The 23413-nt window shown below is 33.4% G+C and overlaps 2 protein-coding genes and 1 non-coding gene across 3 annotated transcripts; 2 read left to right on the top strand and 1 right to left on the bottom strand.

Moving 5' to 3' along the window:
• Positions 1-161: 161 nt before the first annotated feature.
• Positions 162-234, top strand: TRNAF-GAA (transfer RNA phenylalanine (anticodon GAA)). The gene has a single exon. It is a non-coding gene; the product is annotated as a tRNA-Phe (tRNA).
• Positions 235-3463: 3229 nt separating this feature from the next.
• Positions 3464-15175, top strand: LOC108342915 (zinc finger CCCH domain-containing protein 58). The gene is made up of 7 exons (XM_017580819.2): positions 3464-3854; positions 4000-4145; positions 4355-4417; positions 4570-4689; positions 4812-5126; positions 5207-5524; positions 14142-15175. Exons 1-7 carry the CDS (start codon positions 3767-3769, stop codon positions 14541-14543), a joined length of 1452 nt encoding a protein of 483 aa, XP_017436308.1. The 5' UTR covers positions 3464-3766; the 3' UTR covers positions 14544-15175.
• A 1910-nt stretch (positions 15176-17085) lies between these two features.
• On the bottom strand, positions 17086-18078 carry LOC108341653 (ethylene-responsive transcription factor LEP). The gene has a single exon (XM_017579309.2). The coding sequence runs from the start codon at positions 18061-18063 to the stop codon at positions 17086-17088; it is 978 nt and encodes a 325-aa protein (XP_017434798.1). The 5' UTR covers positions 18064-18078.
• Between the last annotated feature and the right edge of the window lie 5335 nt (positions 18079-23413).

The following is a 23413-nucleotide window of genomic DNA, read 5'->3' as shown; positions in this document are numbered from 1 at the left end:
TTCACATTGCATATGAAAGGTGATTTCGTGAAACGTAACACACAATGCATTAATGAAAAAAATGAACTTTGATTGGTCTAGCTCAACCTCGTATATTCTTTCTAAATGTATTACGTATCTATTTATTATTAAAATATTATATCCTAAGAAATTAATAACATGCGGGGATAGCTCAGTTGGGAGAGCGTCAGACTGAAGATCTGAAGGTCGCGTGTTCGATCCACGCTCACCGCAATCTTTTTTAATGTTCATAAAAACACATTTTACTGTAATGTTTATACATAATGGTAAGGAAAACACAATCTTAGGCTGTGATAGACACATTTATTTGCAACATTAGGCAGTGTAACATAAATCCGAGAAGAAGAATAAACATGTTGTTATGATGGGGGACAGTGTCGCCATTATAGTATGTGCTGTTCTTCGACCAATAAATATTCTTGATACGCATTCAAAGAGGGTTCAGGATTTTGTAGTTTCCATCAAACTTACAAATGAAATTGCTTTGCGCAGTTTTTCACTTTCCTACATCCCTTACAAATGACAATTTTAAGGAGAGACATAAGATAGATCCACCTTAAGAAAATGTAAAAAGACAAGGAAAGAGGTTGGTGGGATGGTCGAGTGTTCCAATAATAAAGCAAGCAAAAACAGAAGAAGAAGACTGCAGTATTGAATTAACAGAAAATGGTGGCATTTAGGTCTCAACGTGATCCTCTGAAACCAATCATCTGCATAATGGATGTCTAGTAAGTAGCAGCAAAACAACCTATGTGGAGTTTCTAGCTTTGGTCTCATATTTGGTCAAACTCCACCTTTTATATTTCATTTAAATTTAAGTTTACATAAATAAATAAATATATATATATATATATATATATATATATATTTTTTTTTTTTTTAAATTGAAAATAATCATGAAATAATATATGCCGAAGCATATGTGAAACTGGGGCAATGTCTACCTTATACGTCAAACAAAATTGAATAAATAAAATCACCGACATTTTTCTCTTTGACGTGAGTGCGTGAAAATATCAGAAAGTCTGGGCACTCACATGGGACCCACTGTCCACCTGCATACCACTTCTCCCGGTTTCTCAACCACAGTCAACCACGCTTCTCCACCGGCGGCATCCGGTCATTCTGCTAAAGACCCAAGCACGATCCCCTGGTTTTTGCACCGTATCGAGAGAGGTTATGAGAAATGAGTTTGATGAAAAATTTGGAAATTACAATCATAAATAAATATTATTATAATATAATACTGATGCTTTTAAAAGGATTATTTTACAAAAAGTTGTTTAGTCACATCTTCCGATTGTACGGACACAGAGATCTTCCGCTCCGTTAACCCACACATCTAATCTAGCCGTTGGAATTTTTAATTTTTTATACGTCTATGAAAAAAAACATCTCACGCGCTGACCCTTCGCGTGTGGTCCACATGCATACACGATTTCGAATCAAGGATGGCAAGAGGATAAAGTACATTGTTTTAGAAAAGGGGAGAAGTGAGTTTTCACATTAATATATCAAAATAAAAATGTTTGATTATTAATTTATCATTAAACTTTCCAAAGTCTTAGTTTAATTTTGTAAAATGTTAAAATTTCCTATTTTATAAGTCCTTAAATGTTTTATTTCAAAATAACAAAAGTAGTCCTGCAAATCAAAATATTAAACCTGCATTTTCAGAATTGATTGACCAATTCAGTCTGTCTTTTGCAGATCGAATGTGAGATGAACTTAAATAGACCAGTTTAACCATATTGTAACTCCTAATTAACACTTAAGTATCGATCTAAACCAAATTAAAACAAAACTGTTTCTGTTTGATTTTTATCTTATGTATTCTTTTGGATATATATATATATATATATATATATGTGTGTGTGTGTGTGTGTGAGAGAAAATTGAATTCTATTTCTTTTTAGTATTGTATTATATGGTTGGAAATGAAAATCCTCTTTTATATTTTGGAACACCACACAATATGAAAGAAATAATAATGCAGAAAATTTAATAAATAATTATTTTTAAATTTTATTAAACATTATATTTTCTATATATGATAAAAGAGTAAGTAACTATATTAAAGTTGTGTCTGTTGCAAGATACGGAAATAAAAGAGATGTGAAAATGTTACGAACGTGGGAATAATTTCAATACTGAAAAGATTGTCATCAATGCGATTTTTTTTATTTTATTTTCACCCCAAACTTGTAAAGATTTGTGAAAATAGGCCAAATTTTCACCATATAATGATGTAATCAATCTAAACAATTAATATTAAAATATTATATAAAATAAAATTAGTTCATTTAGAGTTTCATAATTTATTTTAATGTATTTTAACACGACTTCACTTCTTTTTTAATTTATTTTATATTTAATTTAATTTAATTTTAAAATTTTGTACCGTTCATACCAATCAAAGCATTCATAAATTTTAAAAAAATTATTCTAAAAATGAAAGTGTAAAGTAGAAAAAAAATTGTATATAGTAGAAATATTTTTTTAAATTATAAAATTGGAACAAACTAATAATAAATAAATATATATGTATAAGATAAATAAAAAAATTATAAGTTAAAAACTTGAAATTAATCTAAATCAAATAGTAAAGTATTGATCTAAATTTAATATTTATATTGAAATCATTGTTAAGAAAGTCAGATATAATTTATTTTAAGTTTGATTGAATATATTTTTCACTAAAAAGGAGATAGATAAAAGACAAAGATATTGCAATGTTAAAGAAAAATAAAATCCCTTTCACATGAAGGGAGAAAGGAAGTATAAGAAGCTAAGTAGAGTTAGTAGATAGGTGTGGACATATTAACTGTTGTGAAAATTTGTGTAGGAGAAATTATCCCCTGTTGGTGGTCACATAATAAATCCATGCGACCTTTTACCCCCTTTTAAGGAAGATCCTCCTTTTATGCCACGTGGGGCCAATAGCATCTATCTTCTGCTCTTTTCTGCATATGTTGTCATCACCGGTCAGCCGTAGCCCACTAACACAAACTCATTTAATTTGACTAATTAATTAACTATTTAATTAATTAACTATTTAATTAATTAACTTTCCATTTACCTTTCTACATTAGTTTAATACGAAAGGACAACTCTGTCATATTCCATATTCTATTGACTCTCACTGTTCCACATGTTGAAATTCAAGGTCATTTTAGTCTTTTCAAAGTTTCTCTTTCTCAATATCTCTCACTCCATCACTTTAATAAAACTCCACCTGCTCCAACCTCAGTTCCAAATCAGCTTCACTCAATTCCTCACATTCTCTCTCTAAATAAAATAAATATTTACATTTATTTTATTATTTATTATTATTACATATTTTGGACAATAATAGTATTAAGGCGAATAAAACAAAAATAAAGGGAGATTATATATTTGGTAAATATTGGTGGGATGGGTTGGCGGGTGCATATAAATAAAACCAACCAACAAACTCACACAGACCAATAAAAGAAGCCCCTCCCTGTAAGAGAGAGAGAAAGATCAAAAATCAGAACACGCTTTGAAACTGAAAGACAGAGTGAGTGTGTGTTTGTGAAAGAGAGAGAGAGAGAGAAGAAAACAGAAACAAACGTTGTCTGTGCGAGTTAGAGAGAGAAACCCCAGAAAATCAGAAAATCCAACCCCATTTTCTCTCTCTCTACTTTCCATTTGATCGGAGCCTCTCATTGTGCTTTTCCGATCACCGTCAAATCAGCTCCGTTCTCCGGTTCGGGTCGGTGCAATGGAGCAGTACGGCCGGTCCAGTGAAGGTTCGCGGTCTGATCCGTCCCCGGAATGGGCCGGGCCCGGAGCCCAAACCGGTCTTGAAGGTATCTCTCTCTCTATATATATTTATTTACTTAGCTCATGTGTTCTCTGCGGTTCGTTTTGTTAGGTTCGGGGATTGTGATTTATGGTTTTGGGGGAATGTGGGGGTTTCTGAACCGGGTTCGATCTTGATTGTGGAAAATGCAGAGCCTATGTGGCAATTGGGGCTGGGTGCTGCGGAGGAATCGTATCCGCAACGCCCCGATGAGGCTGATTGCACTTACTACTTGAGGACCGGTTTCTGTGGCTTCGGTTCGCGGTGTCGGTACAATCACCCTCGTGACCGTGGCACGGTAATTTTGTTATTGTTCTTGTTGTTGCTTAATTTATTTCATCTGTGAAGGGTTTCTTACTGTGATCGTGTGCTTCTGTGTTTGGAATTTCGTTTGATCTTGCTGAAATAATCATTGTTTCACTGAGGTTAAGATGTTGTGTTTGCATTGCGTACTGTGATTTGGACTTTTGGTGCTTTGTAATTTTATGATGTTTGTGTGTTGTTTAGTTTGTTGGAGCTGAGAGGACTGCGGGGGAGTATCCGGAACGAGTTGGCCAACCTGTGTGCCAGGTGCTTTTTATTGTTCTACTGAATGATTGCATTTGACTATTCTGTAATTTGTTGTTTTTGTATAAAATGATGTTGATGATGGATGGAGTGTGGTTATGTTTTTTGTGAATATACTTTGTGCTGATTTCTATCTGCTGATGGTTAAAATGCAGTATTACATGAGGACTAGAACGTGCAAGTTTGGTTCGTCTTGCAAGTACCACCACCCGAGGCTAGCAGGAGGATCTGCTACCCCTGTGTCACTAAACTATTATGGATATCCATTGCGTCCGGTGTGTTATTTTTGAGTTTGCTACAGGAGACTACCTGTCTTTTATGAATATCCAGTTTAGTTTTCTGATTGTGCAAATTTTTTACGTGAATTTTGAATGTTATAAATGATAACAATTAACAGGGTGAAAAGGAGTGCTCATATTATGTGAAAACGGGACAATGCAAGTTTGGTGCGACTTGTAAATTCCATCATCCGGTTCCTGCTGGCGTCCAAATTCCAGCACCATCACCAGTTGCTCCAGTTTCGCCTTTGCCTGTACCAGTGCCTTCACCGTTATATTCAACCATGCAGCCCCCACCTGGTCCTTCATCACAGCAAATTGGTGTGCTGGTTGCAAGGCCTCCTCTGCTGCCTGGCTCATTAGTCCAGAGTCCCTATGGACCTGTGGTACTGTCACCTGCCATGGTACCTATTTCTGGCTGGGGTCCTTATCAAGTAGGTCAATCATTTATTTTTTATTTCAGTCAATAAGTTATATGCATTTTACATCGTTAACTTTAGCTCTCTTGGTGCAGGCTTCTGGAACAGGTGCTGTACTTCCTTCCGGTACTCCTAATGTTGGTTCAGCACAGCTTTATGGGATGACACAACTGCCTTCATCAGCAGCTGCCTATCCTGGACCTTATCAACTACCTGGTTCCTTAGTTGGTCCTTCAAGCAGTAATCAGAAGGAGCAGGCATTTCCAGAAAGGTCTAATCAACCAGATTATCAGTATTATCCGAAAACAGGGGAGGTTAAAGTTGGTCCATCCTATAGGTATCACCCTCCACCAGAAATGACTGCACCAAAAGCAAATGTGACTCTTAGTCCTGGTGGTCTTCCTTTGCGCCCGGTAATGGTTGCCTCTCAACTTTGTTATTGTGTGGTGTCTCTTGTTGAGCTGTTAATTACATATGATCATCCCCCATTTTCCACATAGTCGGAAAAAGCTCTGCTTTTGTTGCTTCATCGTCCCTCTCCAACAAAATTTTGTAGTTTCTAGAGATCAAAATAGCTAATGTGAACTATAACCAAATTGATTTCTTATCACTTTGTTTTCAATAGCTTTTTTGAAAATCCAAAACTTGTATGCTGGAACTCGAGCTTGCTTTGAAAATCATCATTTAGAACAAAACAGGCACTATTCCTAGTTCTTGTGCTTTGATTTTCTTAAGACACATTTCTGGGATTGTTTGAGGGCATGGAGTTAAAACTGTTGGTTTAATATTGTAACCTTGTGCATGATTGGACCTTTATGAGAGTGGAATTCCCACTTTGTCATACATTCATTTTGCTGGGATATCCTGTTCCTTTCTTTGATGTATTATGAATATTTGTGTGATCACTATAACTGCACCAGTGGTGAGTTCAGTCCGAAAGATCTTCAAAATCTTTGAGTGTGGATATGTTCTTTGCCATGGCAAGGAACTGTAACATAAACAGTTAAAACTCATTACGACTCCTTTTAAAGTTTGTAAGTTAATACTGAAATATCATTAATTATTGTGATTACTTTTATTTCCTGTTGCATTGGAATTGGTGTTACTGGGAATTCTCACATTAATTTAACAATCATAAAGGTTTTTTTTTTCTCATGTACTCCTTGAGGCAAATTTTCCTAGTCCTGCATGTTGTATTTACATATGATACCAATGCTGTTTTTGGTACATAGAAGTCATTTGTTTCATTTTTATCCTTTTATGAGCATACACATGCATGTATATCTTTCCTACTCCCACATATTTGGAATTTTTCATGTCATTGTTATATGGAATTTCTATAATTGCTCTTTTAGCAGCTTGCTTGTTGTTTCTAATTTTTGTACTCCTGCATGTTAACGTGATATTGATTACTGGGTAATGTGATCTTGTGATACCTATTATACCTGTTATGGTGGTATTATCAACTACTTTGAATCAGAACAATGCTAAGTCACTAACCCCTTTTTTTCCAAATGTCAAGCTTTAGCAATCGCAATCTGTATGTGTCATATGCACATGCAGGGCTTGCAAGCTCGGGTTGGAAATAAAAATGCTGATCCCAAACTAGGAATGGTTTGGTTCACTTGCGTAGTTGATTGAATGATAGGATCATAGGAACAAGGTTGAGAATCTTGCCTTGTGGCAGTCCATGATCGTATTCATACCTTAGATTTCACTATCAAAAACTAAGTTCATTTGGTACTCACAGATTTTGTAAATGAATATAGCTATTTGAGATAGTAAATAGTCCTGCATACAATCTGTCTCAGTATTCAGAGATCTCCATTCCCCACAGGGGAGAGGGTGGGGCGAGAGTGGGCAAGTTTGTTAATGGCTGTATAGGTGAAATTGGTTCATGTTACTTAAAATACACATTTGAAAATCGTTGCTCATAGACTTAAGAATGGTTATCATGAATGGCAGGGACTAAAACTGAAGTCTGTGGAAGAATCAAATTAGGGATAAATCAGCCATTGTCTCCTTACATTTTCTCCAGTAGCCAACATCATCAGGTTAGGAATCATATTCCTATATGTAGATCAGCTTGGCATATAAGCAAATTTCTTACTTGAAAATTCATCTATTAAATTCTTGTTGAGTTTAGGAAATGTGTCTAACATTGTTTTGATTTTGATGGTCATTTTTTCTCCATTTTTTTATTATTTTATTATTATTATTATTATTTTTATTTTTATTTTTTATCTTTGGTATAAATTGCTGCTCTTGTCATGGCTTATGCTTGGGACTAGTATGAGTTTTTAGGTTCTTCCGAGATTGATGCTTAGCTTAATATAATCAAAGCTTTTTAAATTTATGGACTGTCAATACTTGATAGTCTTAAATTTATAGGATTAAAGCGTATGGATCTTGTCATGAAGTTTTCTAAATAAATGAGCAGAATAATAACAACAACAATAATAATAATAATAAATAATAATAATAATATAATAGTAATAGTAATAGTAATAGTAATAGTAATAGTAATAATAATAGTAATAATTAATACTCTCACTTGTCAAAGAAAATCTAGGTGCTGATTATTCAGGTTCAATGACCAGGTGTATTTATTTTGATCTAAATGGGATTCTGGTAAATGCTAATCTGTCATAAAATATCTTGGATTGATAGTTTGATAACAGAATTTATTGATTTTTAGCATAGAATGGTTGAAGTGGTATAAGCACTATGGAAGATCTGCTATAACGTCTGGTTTTAGGCTTTCAAAGTTTCCTTGCAGGCTGGTAGAGTATTGTGTTAGTAGTTTGAACAGTTTTCTTCTTTTTGCTCCAGTGTTATCAATTGTGGATTGCAGAAAGCTGATAATCTGCTATATCATACAGCAGATGGTGTAGGGGGCAGATAGTGGAAGTGGCATAATGGCTGAAATATGAGATATATAAATTATCTATGTATAAAAAAATTAATTTGCATGCAAATTAAATAAAATGAATAAAAATTGGCGTAATATTAACTCAAGTTTGTTTGGCTGGAGACTTGATGGAGATGACAAGAGGATGTCGGATGGATGCTGCAATCATGATGCCCATATTGGCTGCAAAAGTAGACAGAGTTGCTATCATGATCCAAGGAATTTCGCAATGCAATAGTGGGCATAGCACTATAATGCTCATATAGAGGCCATTTAACAACACTGTCTTGTTCATTGCTGTGATTTTAGATTTAGCCCTGATAGTAAAATATTCTAAGGATCATCTTTTCTCTTTTATTCTTTTTGTTGTTTTGTTACAACAATTTCAATAATCACTAATATCTCATAACATCATTATTGAATCCAGGGTTTTAAATAGCATGCTGTATTGCCGGCGGGGCAGCCCCTTCCCACTACAGGGGCTGCCATAATGGAGCAGCTGAATTGGACCAAATAGTGGGCTGAATAGCAGCCGTATCAACTTTGTGTCTTGATTCCAAAAATACCCTACAAACAGAAACATTAGGGCTTCTATGGAGGGTTATCTTTGGGATATCAATTTCAAAAAATGATAAAGAAGAAGACTTGGATTTAGATGATGATGCTTGATGACTATTATTTAGGAAACTTGTATTTGGCTTTTGTTGGTATTTACTGGTATGTTTTTGTTCAAGACACCTGCCCCTTTTGTTGTTAATTGTGTGAATGTGATTAACTTTGGGTTACTTTTACCATTTTGGAGAGTTTATACGTATAGTATGCATTATATGACTATATAAAATATTCCAAAATGGCACCTATTCCACTATCAACAATCTTGCTATACTGTTTTTGGGTGTGGCACGTATTTAGGTTTGGCTCCAATTTGCCACTATCCGAAATTTAAAACATTTGATTGAATCAAACTACTTTTATAGAATGACTTAGATGATCTCTTTGAAATGGTTTTTATCTTTCATATTTTCTTATTTAATTAGGATTATGAGTCTACTCAGTCTATTACTAGTATAGTGTCTAGTGTTTTATCTTGTTGTGTAAGACCATTATGCATAAGAAAATATTATTTATAATATTTCTCTTTTCCCCCTTCACTACAAAATTCCCTACAATTTCTTCAAGGGTCAGGTATCCCAAAGTTTTAAATAAGAGAATGCGAATGGCTTAATCAAATATTGAACCCATCTCTTTGCTATTATAGCGAAAACCCTATTATGGTCTTGGGAATGTGATGAACAAAAGCATGGGTTGTGCCACTGAAATTGTTGTGAATTTCTAATATAATTGAGAGTTGACGTCGAAGATCCAACTCTTAAGAGCTTAGTTGAAGAGTCTTAGGTAAGCAAGTTAACATCCATTCCCATACCTATCTAAATCTGATGAAGTTTTTATCCATATTTTCTACATGTTAAAACCCTACAAAAGTCTTATCTCATGGGGTGAAGTTTAGTACTAGGTGTTGTGCTATTTCTCTGCAAAATTGTGCTCAATTTGGTAAGTGATAATTTCATTAAGATCACTTCGTTAGTTGGGGAAAACTCCACATGAATTAGATCTTTTGAGGAACATGTCAAGAGAATTATATCTGGTTAGACAATTTATGGCTGGTAAACAAGGATTAGCTTTTTGCAAGGTATTAAATATATCATAAAATATTCACTATGATTCCACGAGATCTCTTGCATTCAAGTATCAAATCCTAGCCAATTGAAAGGGATCTTCTGATTAATCCAAGGATATTTAAGTTCCATAAGGAGTTGATATTCGATACTTCAAACATTGATCAATCAAAGGGAGATTCAACAATTGAAAGAAAATTGGTTCTTTGCTGTGATCATTCCTTTCTTCATACAAAACAAAGATAGAGTCAGAGCGATTCCTTCAAATCGATATTCCTCTCAATCTGACGAAACACAAGAGCCACTTGTCCTTTTTCCTTTTATAGATGGTCAAAACTTCATTTGGGTTCAAATCCCATTATAGGTCTCTTTTAGAGATAAACACTTGTTGAAAAAAGGAACAAAAAAAACATCTCCTTATTTCTAGGAGATATAAAAGGAAAGAATTAGTGAATTTATTCAAGATAATTATGGATCAATCAATACTATTAGGCTATGGTCAAAAGCCAAAATTTTAGTAAAACCATTTAGCTTTGTTTCCTAATTAACAATTAGATGACATGTAGTTACTTGGTTCTTGTATAACGTTTGTCCCATATGGATGTAACTTCCATTATGCCGGTCTACTCCATAGTTCAAGCATGAAAAGAGATCCGCTTTATGTTATGTTTTTTTGTTTTCTCTTTCGGGTGGGAGGCATATGTCAATAGCTCGATTCCTATTCTTTCTTTTTTGACGACTTTGTGGCAAACTAGCCTTCTTCTTTGAGGTCGTGGGATGGGAACCTCTGATCGAAAAGGAAGAGGCCATTTTTACGCCTGAGCCAATGAACTCTAGTGCAGCCTTTTGTTCTACCAACAATATTTTCTTTCACTCTCAAAGGATAAACTCTCATATTATGAGTGGAAATCCCTAGTGATAAACTTTCTCATAGCACTATTACTTATATTTGTTTCCCATATTTGTATTTGATACTTAAATGATATAGATACTCTTGGCTACTTCATCATTTCATATAAATAAAATATCCAAACTTTTGAAGCACCAATACTTCTATTTGTTTTCGTACCTAATACAAATGTTTTTCGATACTTCACCAATACGTGTCGGTGTCCTGAAGTGTCCAAGTCCTTGACATTATATCCAATAAAACTACAAAATAGACACGTGTAATGTAGAATTCTGACCCATAGTTGAAGTGTGAAAAAGAAGTGTCATTAACCTAGCTTCTTTAATTCTTGAGCTTTGATATTGGATTCAATAGTAATGGAAAGGGATTCTAATGCAGCCTTTTTCCTACCAACAACTTATTCTTCCACTTCCAAAGGATAAACTCTCATATTGTGGGTGGAAATCCCTAGTGATAAACTTTCTGATAGAAGAAAGAGTGTTCATATCTGATACTTGTGATATTGATACTCTTGGCTACTTCGTCAGTTCATATACATAATATATCCAAACTTATGAAGCACTAATACTTCTATTTATTTCTTGTATCTAATATCAATGCTTATTTATACTTCACCCGCACGTGTCGGTGTTCGTGAAGTGTTTAAGCCCTTAAAACATTTACATTCAATAAAACTACATGAAAACATACATGTGTAGTGTAGAAACATTGTCTCAATTATTTAATGTAAGGAATGAGATTGATAGTGCTATTCCTTTATGCAAATTATAGGAAGAAATTTATGATGATTCTAGTTTGTCAATATTAATACTTTTCTATACTTCACCAATATATGTTTGTGTTGGTGTTGGTGAAGTGTTTATACCCTTAAAACATTTATCTCCTATAAAACTACATGAGAACCGTGTTGGAGATCTCACATTGACAAGAGATAAGATGAGTTTATAGTATATAAGTAGATATAAACTTTACTTTACAAGTTGGTTATGGGAGGTTAAGTTAGGCGTAAAGCCCACTTCTTAACATGGTATCATAGCCATGAGTTTGAGCCCATCCTCATGAGATTTGTTGTTTGTTGGTTTTATTGTGTCACTCGTTATCGAAAAATTTGTTGTTTGTTGGCCTATCGTGCCATCGACATCGGGTCACTAGTAAAGAAACATTGTTTCTCCATAAACCAAAGATGGAAATTGTTCTCTAGGAATTATTTTAAGTAAGGGATGAGATTGATAGTTCTATTCCTATATGTAAATTATAGGAAGATATTTATGATGACAATGATTTATTTATTTATTTATTTTATTTGTGCAATATCAATACTTTTCAATACTTCACCAGTATGTGTTGGTGTTGGTGAAGTGTCTCTGCACATTTGTATTCAATAAAACTACATGGAAACATACAAGTATGTGCAGTATAGAACCATTGTCTCTCCATAAACCAAATATATAAATTGTTCTCTTTTTGAATATTTTTGAGTAAGGAATGAGATTGATAGTTCTATTTCTATATGTAAATTATAGGAAGAATTTATGATGACAGTGGTTTATAATTTTATTTTTAGTTTGGCAATATCTAACTTTTTATCTTTACCCATACGTGTTGGTGTTGTTGTTAGTGAAGTGTCTATCCATAAAACCAGATGGAAACATACATTATGTGTGGTATAGAAACATTGTCTCTCCATAAACCAAAGATGTAAATTGTTCTATTTATGAATTATTTTAAGTAAGGAATGGGATTGATAGTTCTATTCCTATATGTAAATTATAGGAAGAAATTTATGATGACAATGGTTTATAATTTTATTTAGTTTGGAAATATCAGTACTTTTTGATACAACACAACTTCACCAATACATGTTGGTGTTGATGAAGTGCCTACGTCCTTAAAACATTTATATCCAATAAAAGTACATGAAAACATACAAGTATGTGTAATATAGAAACATTGTCTCTGCACAAACTGAAGAGGTAACTTGTTCTCATTTTGGATATTTTAAGGAATGGGATCGATAGTTCTATTCCTGTATGTAAATTGTTGGATGAAATTTATGATGAGAATGGTTTATAATATTATTATTATTTTGGCAATGTCTAAGAAATATGCTTTTTATTTGGATTTGTAGAATTGTAGTTATATATTTATTTATTATGTTTTATGAATTTATGTATATTTTTAGTTCATACCATCCTGAATCACAAAAGTATAGCGAGAGCAGAACACCATTTAAGGAAGCAAGACCTATCAATCAATACCATTGGGCTATGTCAAAAGCCAAAATTTCAGTAAAACCATTTAGCTTTTTTCCAGGTTATCAACCGGTAACCTGACTTTTGTGTAGTAGTTTTTGTGGTTTGTTTCGGTATGTTTTGATGCATTTTTTAGTCATTTCTTGACGTGTTATTCATAGCTCCTTGATATATTTCTTCTTATGGCATCATCTTCCACAGAATCACTGTTTTCCTTATTTTATCTAGATTCTCTTATGTGGTCCTGATAAGCACCCAAACACTTGGAGAACCCATCCTTTAAAAGCTAGTTGTTTAGGGGGCGAACCAAACACTTAATATTCCGCTGAACATCCCATACTACTATGGGACTTAGACACCATATAATACCTAAAATCCTATTAGGCCCCAACTTAATTTCCATATAGGATCTGTTTAGACATACTTCTTCGTAAGGAGTTTTAGGAGAAAAAAAGTTGACTTCTTCAAGCTAAAATTAATTTATGTATAAGTTAAAAATAAAATTTTAGCAAAGCTATATGACTAAACTTCTACAAATTAGTTTGTATATAAGATAATTTTAATTTATGGAGAAACTAATTTCAATTTTTCTCTCCTAGAAATACTTATTGGAGAAACTCGTTTAATTAGATCTTTATTTCTTTTGGTTTGTTATATGTTAACATTAAGATTTTGGCTATTTGAGCATTACTTATTATGCCTGAATGTTACTTGTGTCATGGAATGCCTTTAACGTCAAGTATTAACCTTTTTATGCAAGAACTATGCATTATATCTGTGTTTGTGCTGATTTACTTGCCCCATTAGTTGCATTTGCTTCAAATCTTTGAGAATGCTAGGAACATCTTGTTCTGCATGTTTCTTTGTTGAACGTAGATCTGTGTTATCTATTTGGTCTCTCAATTTATGTTCCGTACTACCTTGAGTTGTTCAAACTTTGTTTTCATGGGTAAATAGTATGTTTCCATGTGATTTTATACTAGGACTGCTATTCTACATGTTTGGATTACTTGATTTTCTTCAATATATGACTTTTGAAATATGATAAACCAGTCTCTAATATTTCATTTCAGCTGTAATTGTTCTCTTCTCTTCGTACATCAATGTTCCTCTTCGGAGTTTGGCTCAAGAAAAGTACCATAATATTTTATAATGTCAACTTATAGGTTTAAAAGTTACCACATGGCAATAATAACTTTGTCTATCATTTAAATTCCTATTGATAAATATTTATTGACTGCCTTCTTAATCATCAATCTAATGATTGTGTTTGATAATCAGGGGGCATCACCTTGTACACATTATGCACAACATGGAGTATGTAAGTTTGGTTCTGCATGCAAATTCGATCATTCTATGGGATCACTGAGTTATAGTCCATCTGCTTCTTCCCTGGCTGACATGCCTGTTGCACCCTATCCTGTGGGTTCAACAATTGGTACTCTTGCTCCATCGTCATCGTCATCAGAGTTGCGGCTGGAACTTTCCTCTGGATCCAACAAAGAGTCTGTTCCATCCAGAATGTCTTCATCGTCCGGAATGTTGACAGGGTCAATAGGCTTGACTTTGTCAACTGGTGAACCCATTTCTCAATCAAATAGTCAGCCATCTGCTCCAAGTCTGGATCCATTAGCCACTGCCACTAGTACCACCACTAGCAATGTCTCTCACACCTCAAGCTAAGCAATGTGAATGCATACCTCATCATTACTCCTCTTTTCCATCCCAATTCTTCCACTGGACATAATTATTCAAGGAGGTCCTCCAACAGGTTTTGTTTTCAGTTGTCCCAGTTCCACTTTCAAGTCTAGCACACTTCACACCAATTATCTGTGTTTATATAATCTTTATGTGGCCATTCCTTTTATCTTGAATAAATCATGGCCATCCTTGAGAATTTTAGCAATCCATACGACCCCCTTGCTTTTGAATAACTCTCAAAGAATCTGCAAGCCCGTTGTGCACATGCCCTGTCACATCTCCAAATTTTGGAGCTTGTAATGTTTATCTGTGCTCCATTCTTTTTTGTACCAGAACATTCTGTCTACCACGTCTTTATGTCTCTTCACCTGAACCCTTTCCTAATTTGGGACAATTTTCCACTTCTGTTTTGTAAGTACTGTTTAATACGTTTCCCAACAACTTGTATTTAGGGTTAATCGTGAAGAGCAGGAAGCAGGAGAACTACAATGGGGCTTCACATTGCTATCTTATATGGTTTTAGATACACGATGATGTTGTGAAATGAAAAGCTTGACTTGTTACTTAAATTTATTACAGAATACATATATGAAGAAGCAAATCTAAATTAGCACATTTGAATGCGTAATAACCTTTATTACCTTTTTTGTTAGTTTATACCTGATCAAGCTTCCTTCTGAGATCAGTTATTTTTCAGGTGTTTATTTGGTTATATACATTTCTCCTTCCACTCCAATGAATATGTTTTGTTGAAAGATACCTGTACTGTAAATAGGACGCACTCCGCACATAACAGCCATTGATATTTCTCAGTGTTATTATATGCACGATGCAGTGCACTTGGCCAACAAAAACGATGGCATAAAAAAATCAGTCCAATTGCCCCATGAGCTCTGAACTGAAATTCCAAGTTTCATAGCACACTTGTCTATCAAAAATTTGTTGGCATGATAAAAAATTGTGCTCTACCTGAAGACAAAAAAAATCAGATAAATGATTTGTGTTTTAAAATTCAAATTTTGAAACTAAATTTAATCATTATTTTATGAATTGTATGATGTTAAAAAAATTATATGAAGAAGAACATTGGAAAAGAAACATAATCTCATGTCATGCAGACAACTATTTCTAAAATATTAACGACTACCAAATTTCAGATGTTTATGGTTAATTGATAAAGCTTTTATTTATTTATTTTAATATGATCTCAAAGTAGCTATTGAAAGGTGGCGGTTAAAGTTATTCGACATAGATCAGTGAATACTTTCTACAGGTAATATGATTGTAAAAAAAATAATTGAAATTTGTAAGTTAAAAATTACCACATTATTGTACTGACTATGATCAAGTTAAATACATGACCGTTTCAAATCCTCAAAGTTAAAAGAGTCCATTTAATAATTACGATAGTCGTGATAAAGTTAATTCTATGACTGTATAATTTTTTTCAAGTTGAAAAGCGTCCACATTATCCTCATATTCTATCAGTGTCACTTACCGTTTTAGAGTCCAACAATAAATAAATAAATAAAAACGACAGTGTTACGTACGTACCTTACATAAGAGTGCCTCAGTCTCAGTGTTTCTTTGAGTAATTTTTAGTTTATTATCTGGCGTTTTGAGCACTGATAATATACCTGTATCAATTGGTTTTCACCTCGAGGACAATTATTTCATACATAACTTTCTATATTTAATATTATCTTTCATTATTATTCATTTTCCCTTTTTTTACAAATATAAAAAATTACTCTTGTTATGATTACTTTTCTCCTCCAATCGATTGTTACACTAGTTTTTTGTGTCAATTATGTTTGGCTTTCGTTCATGGGAATGGCCTTCAACTATAATCATTCCCTAGTCCAACTGTTTGCGGTCTTTAAAAATTATTCTTTTTGCATTTTCCAAACTTTTTTTCTGAGAGCTGATGTCAACGATATCTTCCTCATTCAGAATAATGAAAGTTGTAAAACTTCTTTAATTAACACGGTTCTTCACAGTTACAAGTGGATATCGTTGGCTTTTTCATCAATGTTACGTAGAAAAAAAAAATGCATGGTATTCAGACAATGAAAATCACATGTCACGAATTGGTCTTAGAGTAACAATAAATAATATTACTATTATAATAACAATATGAAATAAATGATTTTTGATGATGTGAAAGAGAGAAGAAGTGATCTGTAGAGGCACTGAATTTTTTTTCAACATCTTAGAACCAAAATGAGCTCACCCATTTGTGCAATTCAGTAACCACCTTATACAAGAAATCAAAGAACTAATTCAAAACCAAAATTACCTTATAGACGTACCGACTGCATGCAAGTAGCACGTGACCATGTACTGGTCAATCTTCTTGCAGAACACAGAACAGAATCGAATATTTTAGTTTAGGAAGAAGAGTCAATAGAATTTTGTTATGTAACATGTAGAAATCGACCAATACCATGATGTTCTAACACTGTATAATAATTTCTTATAAGACACCCTGTGATAAAAGGTTCCATAACTCAGCTGATAGAGCTCAGAAGGGAGAGTATGCTGAGCCAACATTCCCAAAGGGAGGAACTGATGGAGAATATGTAGTTGAAGAAACAACCTGAGTTATTAGCTCATAGTTTGAGCTATCAGTGAATGGATGCAACGCATCCATGCACCCTTCCTCAACAACCCTTGATGGATTTTTAAACATAGCTGCCAGTTCATTGGAACTGCAATCCCATGATTGATGATTATCCCATAATCCTTTACCAAGATCAGTTGGGCAAGAAAAATCTGCATAGTCAGGGGCGACTGTTGCTTGCATGTTGAAGGCTTCTTGAGTGGTGTCAAAATGTGGCTGAATCTGCATGGAGTTTGAGTTAACGTGGCCAACCTCTAGGTCACGACCTGAAGCACTGGCATTGCTCTTCTTGAAACAGTTACCGGGAACTATGCATTCAAGGTAGCCAGAGTTAGACTGAGTGGAGAAGAAGAAATTATCATCCTGAGGTGACCCAAAAGCAGTTTCACTGTCAGCATATAAGTCAGAAGAAGGGTTTTCAACGTGGGAAGTGAAAGTAGGAAGGTGAGATAGGGTAGTTTGATTGGTTAGTTGCATGTTGTTGTGAGTGTTATGTGAAGGTGGCAAGAGAGGTTGAGAATTGAAAGGAGTGAGAGCATTGTGGAAAATGTTGGTATCTTTAGAGTATACGAAGTTGGTTCTTGCTTGGCATCCTTTCATGGACAGAGCAGCTCTGTCATAAGCAAGAGCTGCTTCTTCGGCAGTGTCAAATGTTCCAAGCCAATGTCTTTCTTTAGTTAAAGGGTTTCTGATTTCAGCAGCATATCTACCCCAAGGGCGTCTTCTCACCCCAAGAAACCTTCCAGGTTCTGCTTGCTTTCCTCGCCCTCTTCTCTCACCAGAAGTTGATGCGTTACGTTGAAGAAGAGACAAATTCATTTGGGTTGGTTTAGACTGATATCCTTTGAGGGAAACGTCTGAGGTTCTAGAGGTCGACATGGCTTGGAAAATGGCAAGAAATATATGTGTTTGTTGAGGAGGGGGAGAGAATTTAAATAGTGTCACCTCAAGGGAGCAAACAAGAGAATGTGAATGAAAAGGGTGAAGTAATGCCAAGCCTTTTAAAGACAGTGACTTCATCATGAGAGAAGGAAAAGGAGATTTTGCATATGTCATTTTTATGCAAACCGTTTTCCCCTTTTCACCTACCTATAAAATCTTGTTATTATCTCAGTATATCATAAATCTGTCCAATTTTCTGTCACATGTCATTTTTTAATCAACTTTTTTCCTTTTCTACCAATGACATTTTTGTTTATGTTGGTTTTCTCTTTTCCTGTGGTTTTGCACGGGACTGATGCCAGTTTCTTTTAAATCTCTGGCTCTGCATTCCATCATCTAGTAGTGTACTTCTTGGTTAAACTGAATGGTGAAAATAAAGATTCCCTTTTTTTGCCAAATACTCTCTACAATCTGCAACAATCATTTTCTTCATTGTTCCAATGATATTTAAAATGGGTTTTGCCGTATCTTAGTAATAAGCATAGGAACCGATTTACCGTGGTAAGTTAAAAAATAGATCTACCTTAGCTTTCCAACTTGGTGAACAATGTAAAGTTTAGTGAGCCAATTATTGCATCTGGTCCATGCAAGGTATTGGCATTTGATTAGCATTGGCAAAATTGAATCCTTATTTGTATCAGTTCATGTGTAAAGGCCAGGCTAATCATGAAATTCTTCCAGCTGAAATCTATTGTGTTGAATAAACCACCATTTCTCTCATAAAAGGTGTTATTCTCTCCTAAGCATAGTCTTTAAAGTTATTGAAACTATCTCTGAAGTATGGAATATTCATCATTTTAAGTTCCTAAGTTGAAGTATTTCAATACAGTTAAAGGACCCATGTGGAGGATTTCTATTAGTTAGAAGATTATTTAACATGATTTTTGTTACTTTGATAACTAATTAAGTAGTGCCTTTTACTTTAGGATCATTAAAGAGAAATGTAATACTTTAAGAATGAAATTGATGATTTACTCCTATTTTGTTCTTTTTCCAGCAGAGACAATATTGAAAAACTAATACACATACGCCTCAGAAGAAAAAGGCTTGACCCTATTATAACTTATGATATTTGATATATATATATATATATATGAACTACAAAAAAATCTATCATAAGATCACAAACTATATGTTTCAGCTAGTGGGATTTATAGAGAACTTTACTGGATGACTGATATATTCCGGGGCAGAACAGAAAATGAAAGCAACTGCATTATTTGTCTGCATACTCCTTGAGAGTCTCCAATCTTTGAATTTGGAGTCACTATATCTTAGCAAGCTGTTCACAAGTTGCATGTAATACACACATGTGAAACCTTGTTATGCATAATAATCAACCAATTACACAGTGAACTCTTGTTTGCTTCATAGTTTTCAAAGGGAGCAGTTAAAATTATCTGACCAGGATGAACATTATTCAATAATTTGATAGTTTGTTGTGTCTTCCCTGTATTGTCATTGAACCAACGCCACTCTAGAAAAGGTTGTCTTATGAAAGGCCCACATGTTAAATTCTTAATTTTGTTTGTTATTTCATCTTTCAAGGGTAGAATTTTCAATACTGATGTGTCATGAATGGTTTATATGTTAGGCAGAACCGATGTTAGTAGTTCACATGCCTCAATAATGAAGTTAAGTTGGCAAAGGAACGAGTGTCAAATTACCTAAACCACTCAATATAAAATATCAGATTTTCTTGTAAATACTTCTTTCATGCCAAAAACATATGCATTTTGTAGCAGAGTTCCCTTTCGATTAACTTTATTCCTATGTTTGTGTCTTGGATCTTTCAAGCACAAATCAGATATTGCATTCTAGAATGTTCATTTACAGTTTTCGAGTAAACCCCACCATTTGATTTGTGAAAGTATATAGTAAGGTCATATTAGTCATTCAAAATAAGAAAAATTCAAATAAGAATATATGAACTTTGAAGTTGTTTCATCCATGTCCCTAATTTTCACCAGTTACTGCCCTTCTGATTTCCCAAAATATATATCACTATTACTACGCAGTAAGTAATGTGATTAATAAGTTGCACTTTCGTGGACTTATGTGAACTTTATCAGTTCAGGGACTAGTTTAACAGTGTTTTACAGTTCCAAATGTTTTTATAGTTACGTCTAAGGTTCTAAAAAATATCTGTGAAATTGTGACAAAACACTAACCACAGTTAAACTTTGGTTATGCACAATTTGCCAGCAGCATAATGCACCTGCACTGGATGTATACAAGATACGTCAAACAAACAATAAATTTCACTAATATGACTCTAAAACCAGTTTGTAAAGTGAAATTTACATCTATTTTGTTAAGAAGTGGAACAATATTAAACTTTAACCCATAATTCTGATACCATGTTAAAAAGTGAACTTTAAATCTAATTCAACCTGTAAAATCAGTTTGTAGGATGAGGTTTATACCCATATATATATATATATATATATATATATATATATATATATATATATTATAAATTAACCTTATCTCTAATCGATACGAGATTTTCAACACAATTATATACTATGAAATTGCCTTGGCTTTGTTTCAAGATAATCCTTAAGGACCAGTGAAATGTTACAAAATAGATACTGATAAAACAATGCATACACTTGTACTGTGCAAATTAGATCAATTTTCAATAAAGTCTGATAACGAGAGACATGAGTAGTGATCTCGAAAAGCCAATAGAAAAAGGGGTAGTCAAAAAGGGCAACGAAAAGCTTAAACGAAGCATGCAAATTGAAGTTGACTAAACCGCCCCACAAGACAAAAGCTATAGTGGGCCACCATTTTATTGATTCACAGCTCTTGTTGTAGTATAATTTTACTCTCTTTAATTAATTAAGCCTGCAAAATCATTGTATGTGGCATTGGAAATAGCATGCCACTAATCATATCAAAAGGGTCAAGCCGTTTTGCTGTTTTTAACATTTTCCCCAGTGCCACACAATGCTTTCTCATCAGTAACCATGTTGGCTCGATTAAACTCGCAATGATCCCACTCATTTTTTGTAAACAGTGCAAGTGAAAAGTATTCAAACAGCAGACCAAAATGAAACAGATCACAAACGGCTCAATTACAGTTCTTTGATTAAGAAATCATTTGGGTTTTGACTCTAAGAACCCTTGACTCTTCCACTAAACATTTCAAGCAGCCGAAAGATACCCATATCTTAGCTTCATTTGGGTCCCCTGTGTTCAAGCTAAGATGTTGTTGGTATCAATGCTCTTCCTGTACCAAGACAAACCAAAAATATTGACATGCATAAACTCAAAAATTAAGAAACAGCATCAAGTTTCTTTTAGCCATACACTATTCACTGCATACCTTTAGTTGTTTTATAGTTCAATGCATAGGAAGAGAAAAACGAGTTTAATCATGAGTCACATTATGACAGAATATGTACTATATTATACACAGACACAACACATATTAGGTGTTCATTTGGTAAGAGCATGTTTCTATTAGAGGCACTAATTTTAAACATACAAACCATGATTATCATAGATTAATAGTCAAGATGAGGGTAAAACACAAAAAATGATGTAATTTTGACTTCAAAATTGTTAAAATCTTATAATTTTGATAGTTTAATATGATTTCATTTTTAAAAGCAGTACTAAACTGACATGATTTTTAATGATTTTTAATTGAAGTAGTATATACAATTTGATACAATTTCATTTGTGTCAAGCTTATAAGACTTCAAACTTAAACACTATTTTAATGCACCGCTTTTGTCCAAGATGACCTATCAGTTTTCTTTTCTCAGTATATATAATATAATGATTGGATTAATAGTCTTGGAACTTACCATTTGGTAAGAAGAAAGGTTAGTCAGGGACATCTCAAAAGATGTGTTTTGGTTGGGTTGGCAAAATGATGCCTTTTTTTATAAGGCACTCTACATATCCCTAAATTAGATTTTTTTTTTCACAATAGTAAAAGTAAGCACAAAAGTACTCTATTTTTCTCATCACTTTTCATTTGTCTATTGTGTTTTAAGTGGTTTTGGTATAACAATATTTTCCTTGTTTAAGATAATTTAGTGTGTTACTTCACTTGGGTTCTTGTTGTCTCTTGTTTTTATAGAGTGCTAATATTATAAGCAAAGAAATAGATTTATGTACAAAATAATAAGAACTTTACTGTTAGAAGAGAATTTTGCACATTCTCCAAAACAAATTACTCATACTTTTGTTGTTGTTAAAGGTGATCCGGCATTTAGGGATAAAGATAAGTATGTTTGGTTGGACTTTGACGAAAAATAGAGAAATGAAGTTGAAGTGAGAAATGTTGTAGTAAGCAACTTTTGGTTCAAACTTGTGTCATGTTAGCTTTAGCAGCTTCAGCTTGAGCTTCTATTCATACACACACTTGTGTTGCGTCTTTCCCACTTTGCAACCAAATTTCAGGACACAATCTGCTCTTTTTTGCTTTTTAAGCTCTTGCTTTTATTTAGTTAATTATGTGTTCTGGTCTGTTGTTCCTTCCGTGACCACCACAAAATACCTTGAAATGACATCATATTAAATATGTATATCTTTGGTGATGCTAACTAAGCTGGTTAAACAGAATTGAAGAAGACGAGAGAATGTTGACTAATTGGAAATACTCAAATGTTTTTGGCTCATGTTTTATTTTTTGTCGGTTTTGTTTTTCAATAATTTTACCATAACTTTGTTAAAACAAGTTATAGTAAAGTCAATTACTCCACGTTTAATTTTAATTAAAGATGGTTTAGTTTATTGAAAGAAGATAATGTAAATTATTTAATGCTAGTTTTGACATTTGTGAACATTTATGTGTGAGAAAGTGAGAGGTGACTTGTAAAAAAAGTTTAACCTCCCAAATTTGTAGAGAAATATGGAGAAAATCATGTTAGAAAAAGTATAATATCTAAATTATTCTTCTTGCATGATAATTAATTCTAGTTAGAACCATAATTGACTACTTTAAAACGGAGTACAACATCTATTCTACTTCAAAATCGGTTATCTGTTTTATTTTGAAGTAGAACCGCTATGATCCCAATTAGAATCGATTGTTAATATCAATTTGCATTGTTTAACAATATTTTGAATTGATTATATTATTACAAATGTATTCATTCAAATTATATATATATATATATATATATATATATAATAAAAACAAAAATAATTACAAAATAATAATAATGTACCAAATTAAATATTAATAAAAGTATTAGAAAATAATTATAACAGTAATAATAATGATTTTATTGTATTTTAAATTACTTTCAGTCAATCGTATTTT

The sequence above is a fragment of the Vigna angularis genome, chromosome 6 (assembly GCF_016808095.1).
Source record: "Vigna angularis cultivar LongXiaoDou No.4 chromosome 6, ASM1680809v1, whole genome shotgun sequence".
Taxonomy (NCBI): domain Eukaryota; kingdom Viridiplantae; phylum Streptophyta; class Magnoliopsida; order Fabales; family Fabaceae; genus Vigna; species Vigna angularis.
The sequence above is the reverse complement of the archived record's forward strand: the minus strand, read 5'-3'. Positions and strand labels throughout refer to the sequence as shown.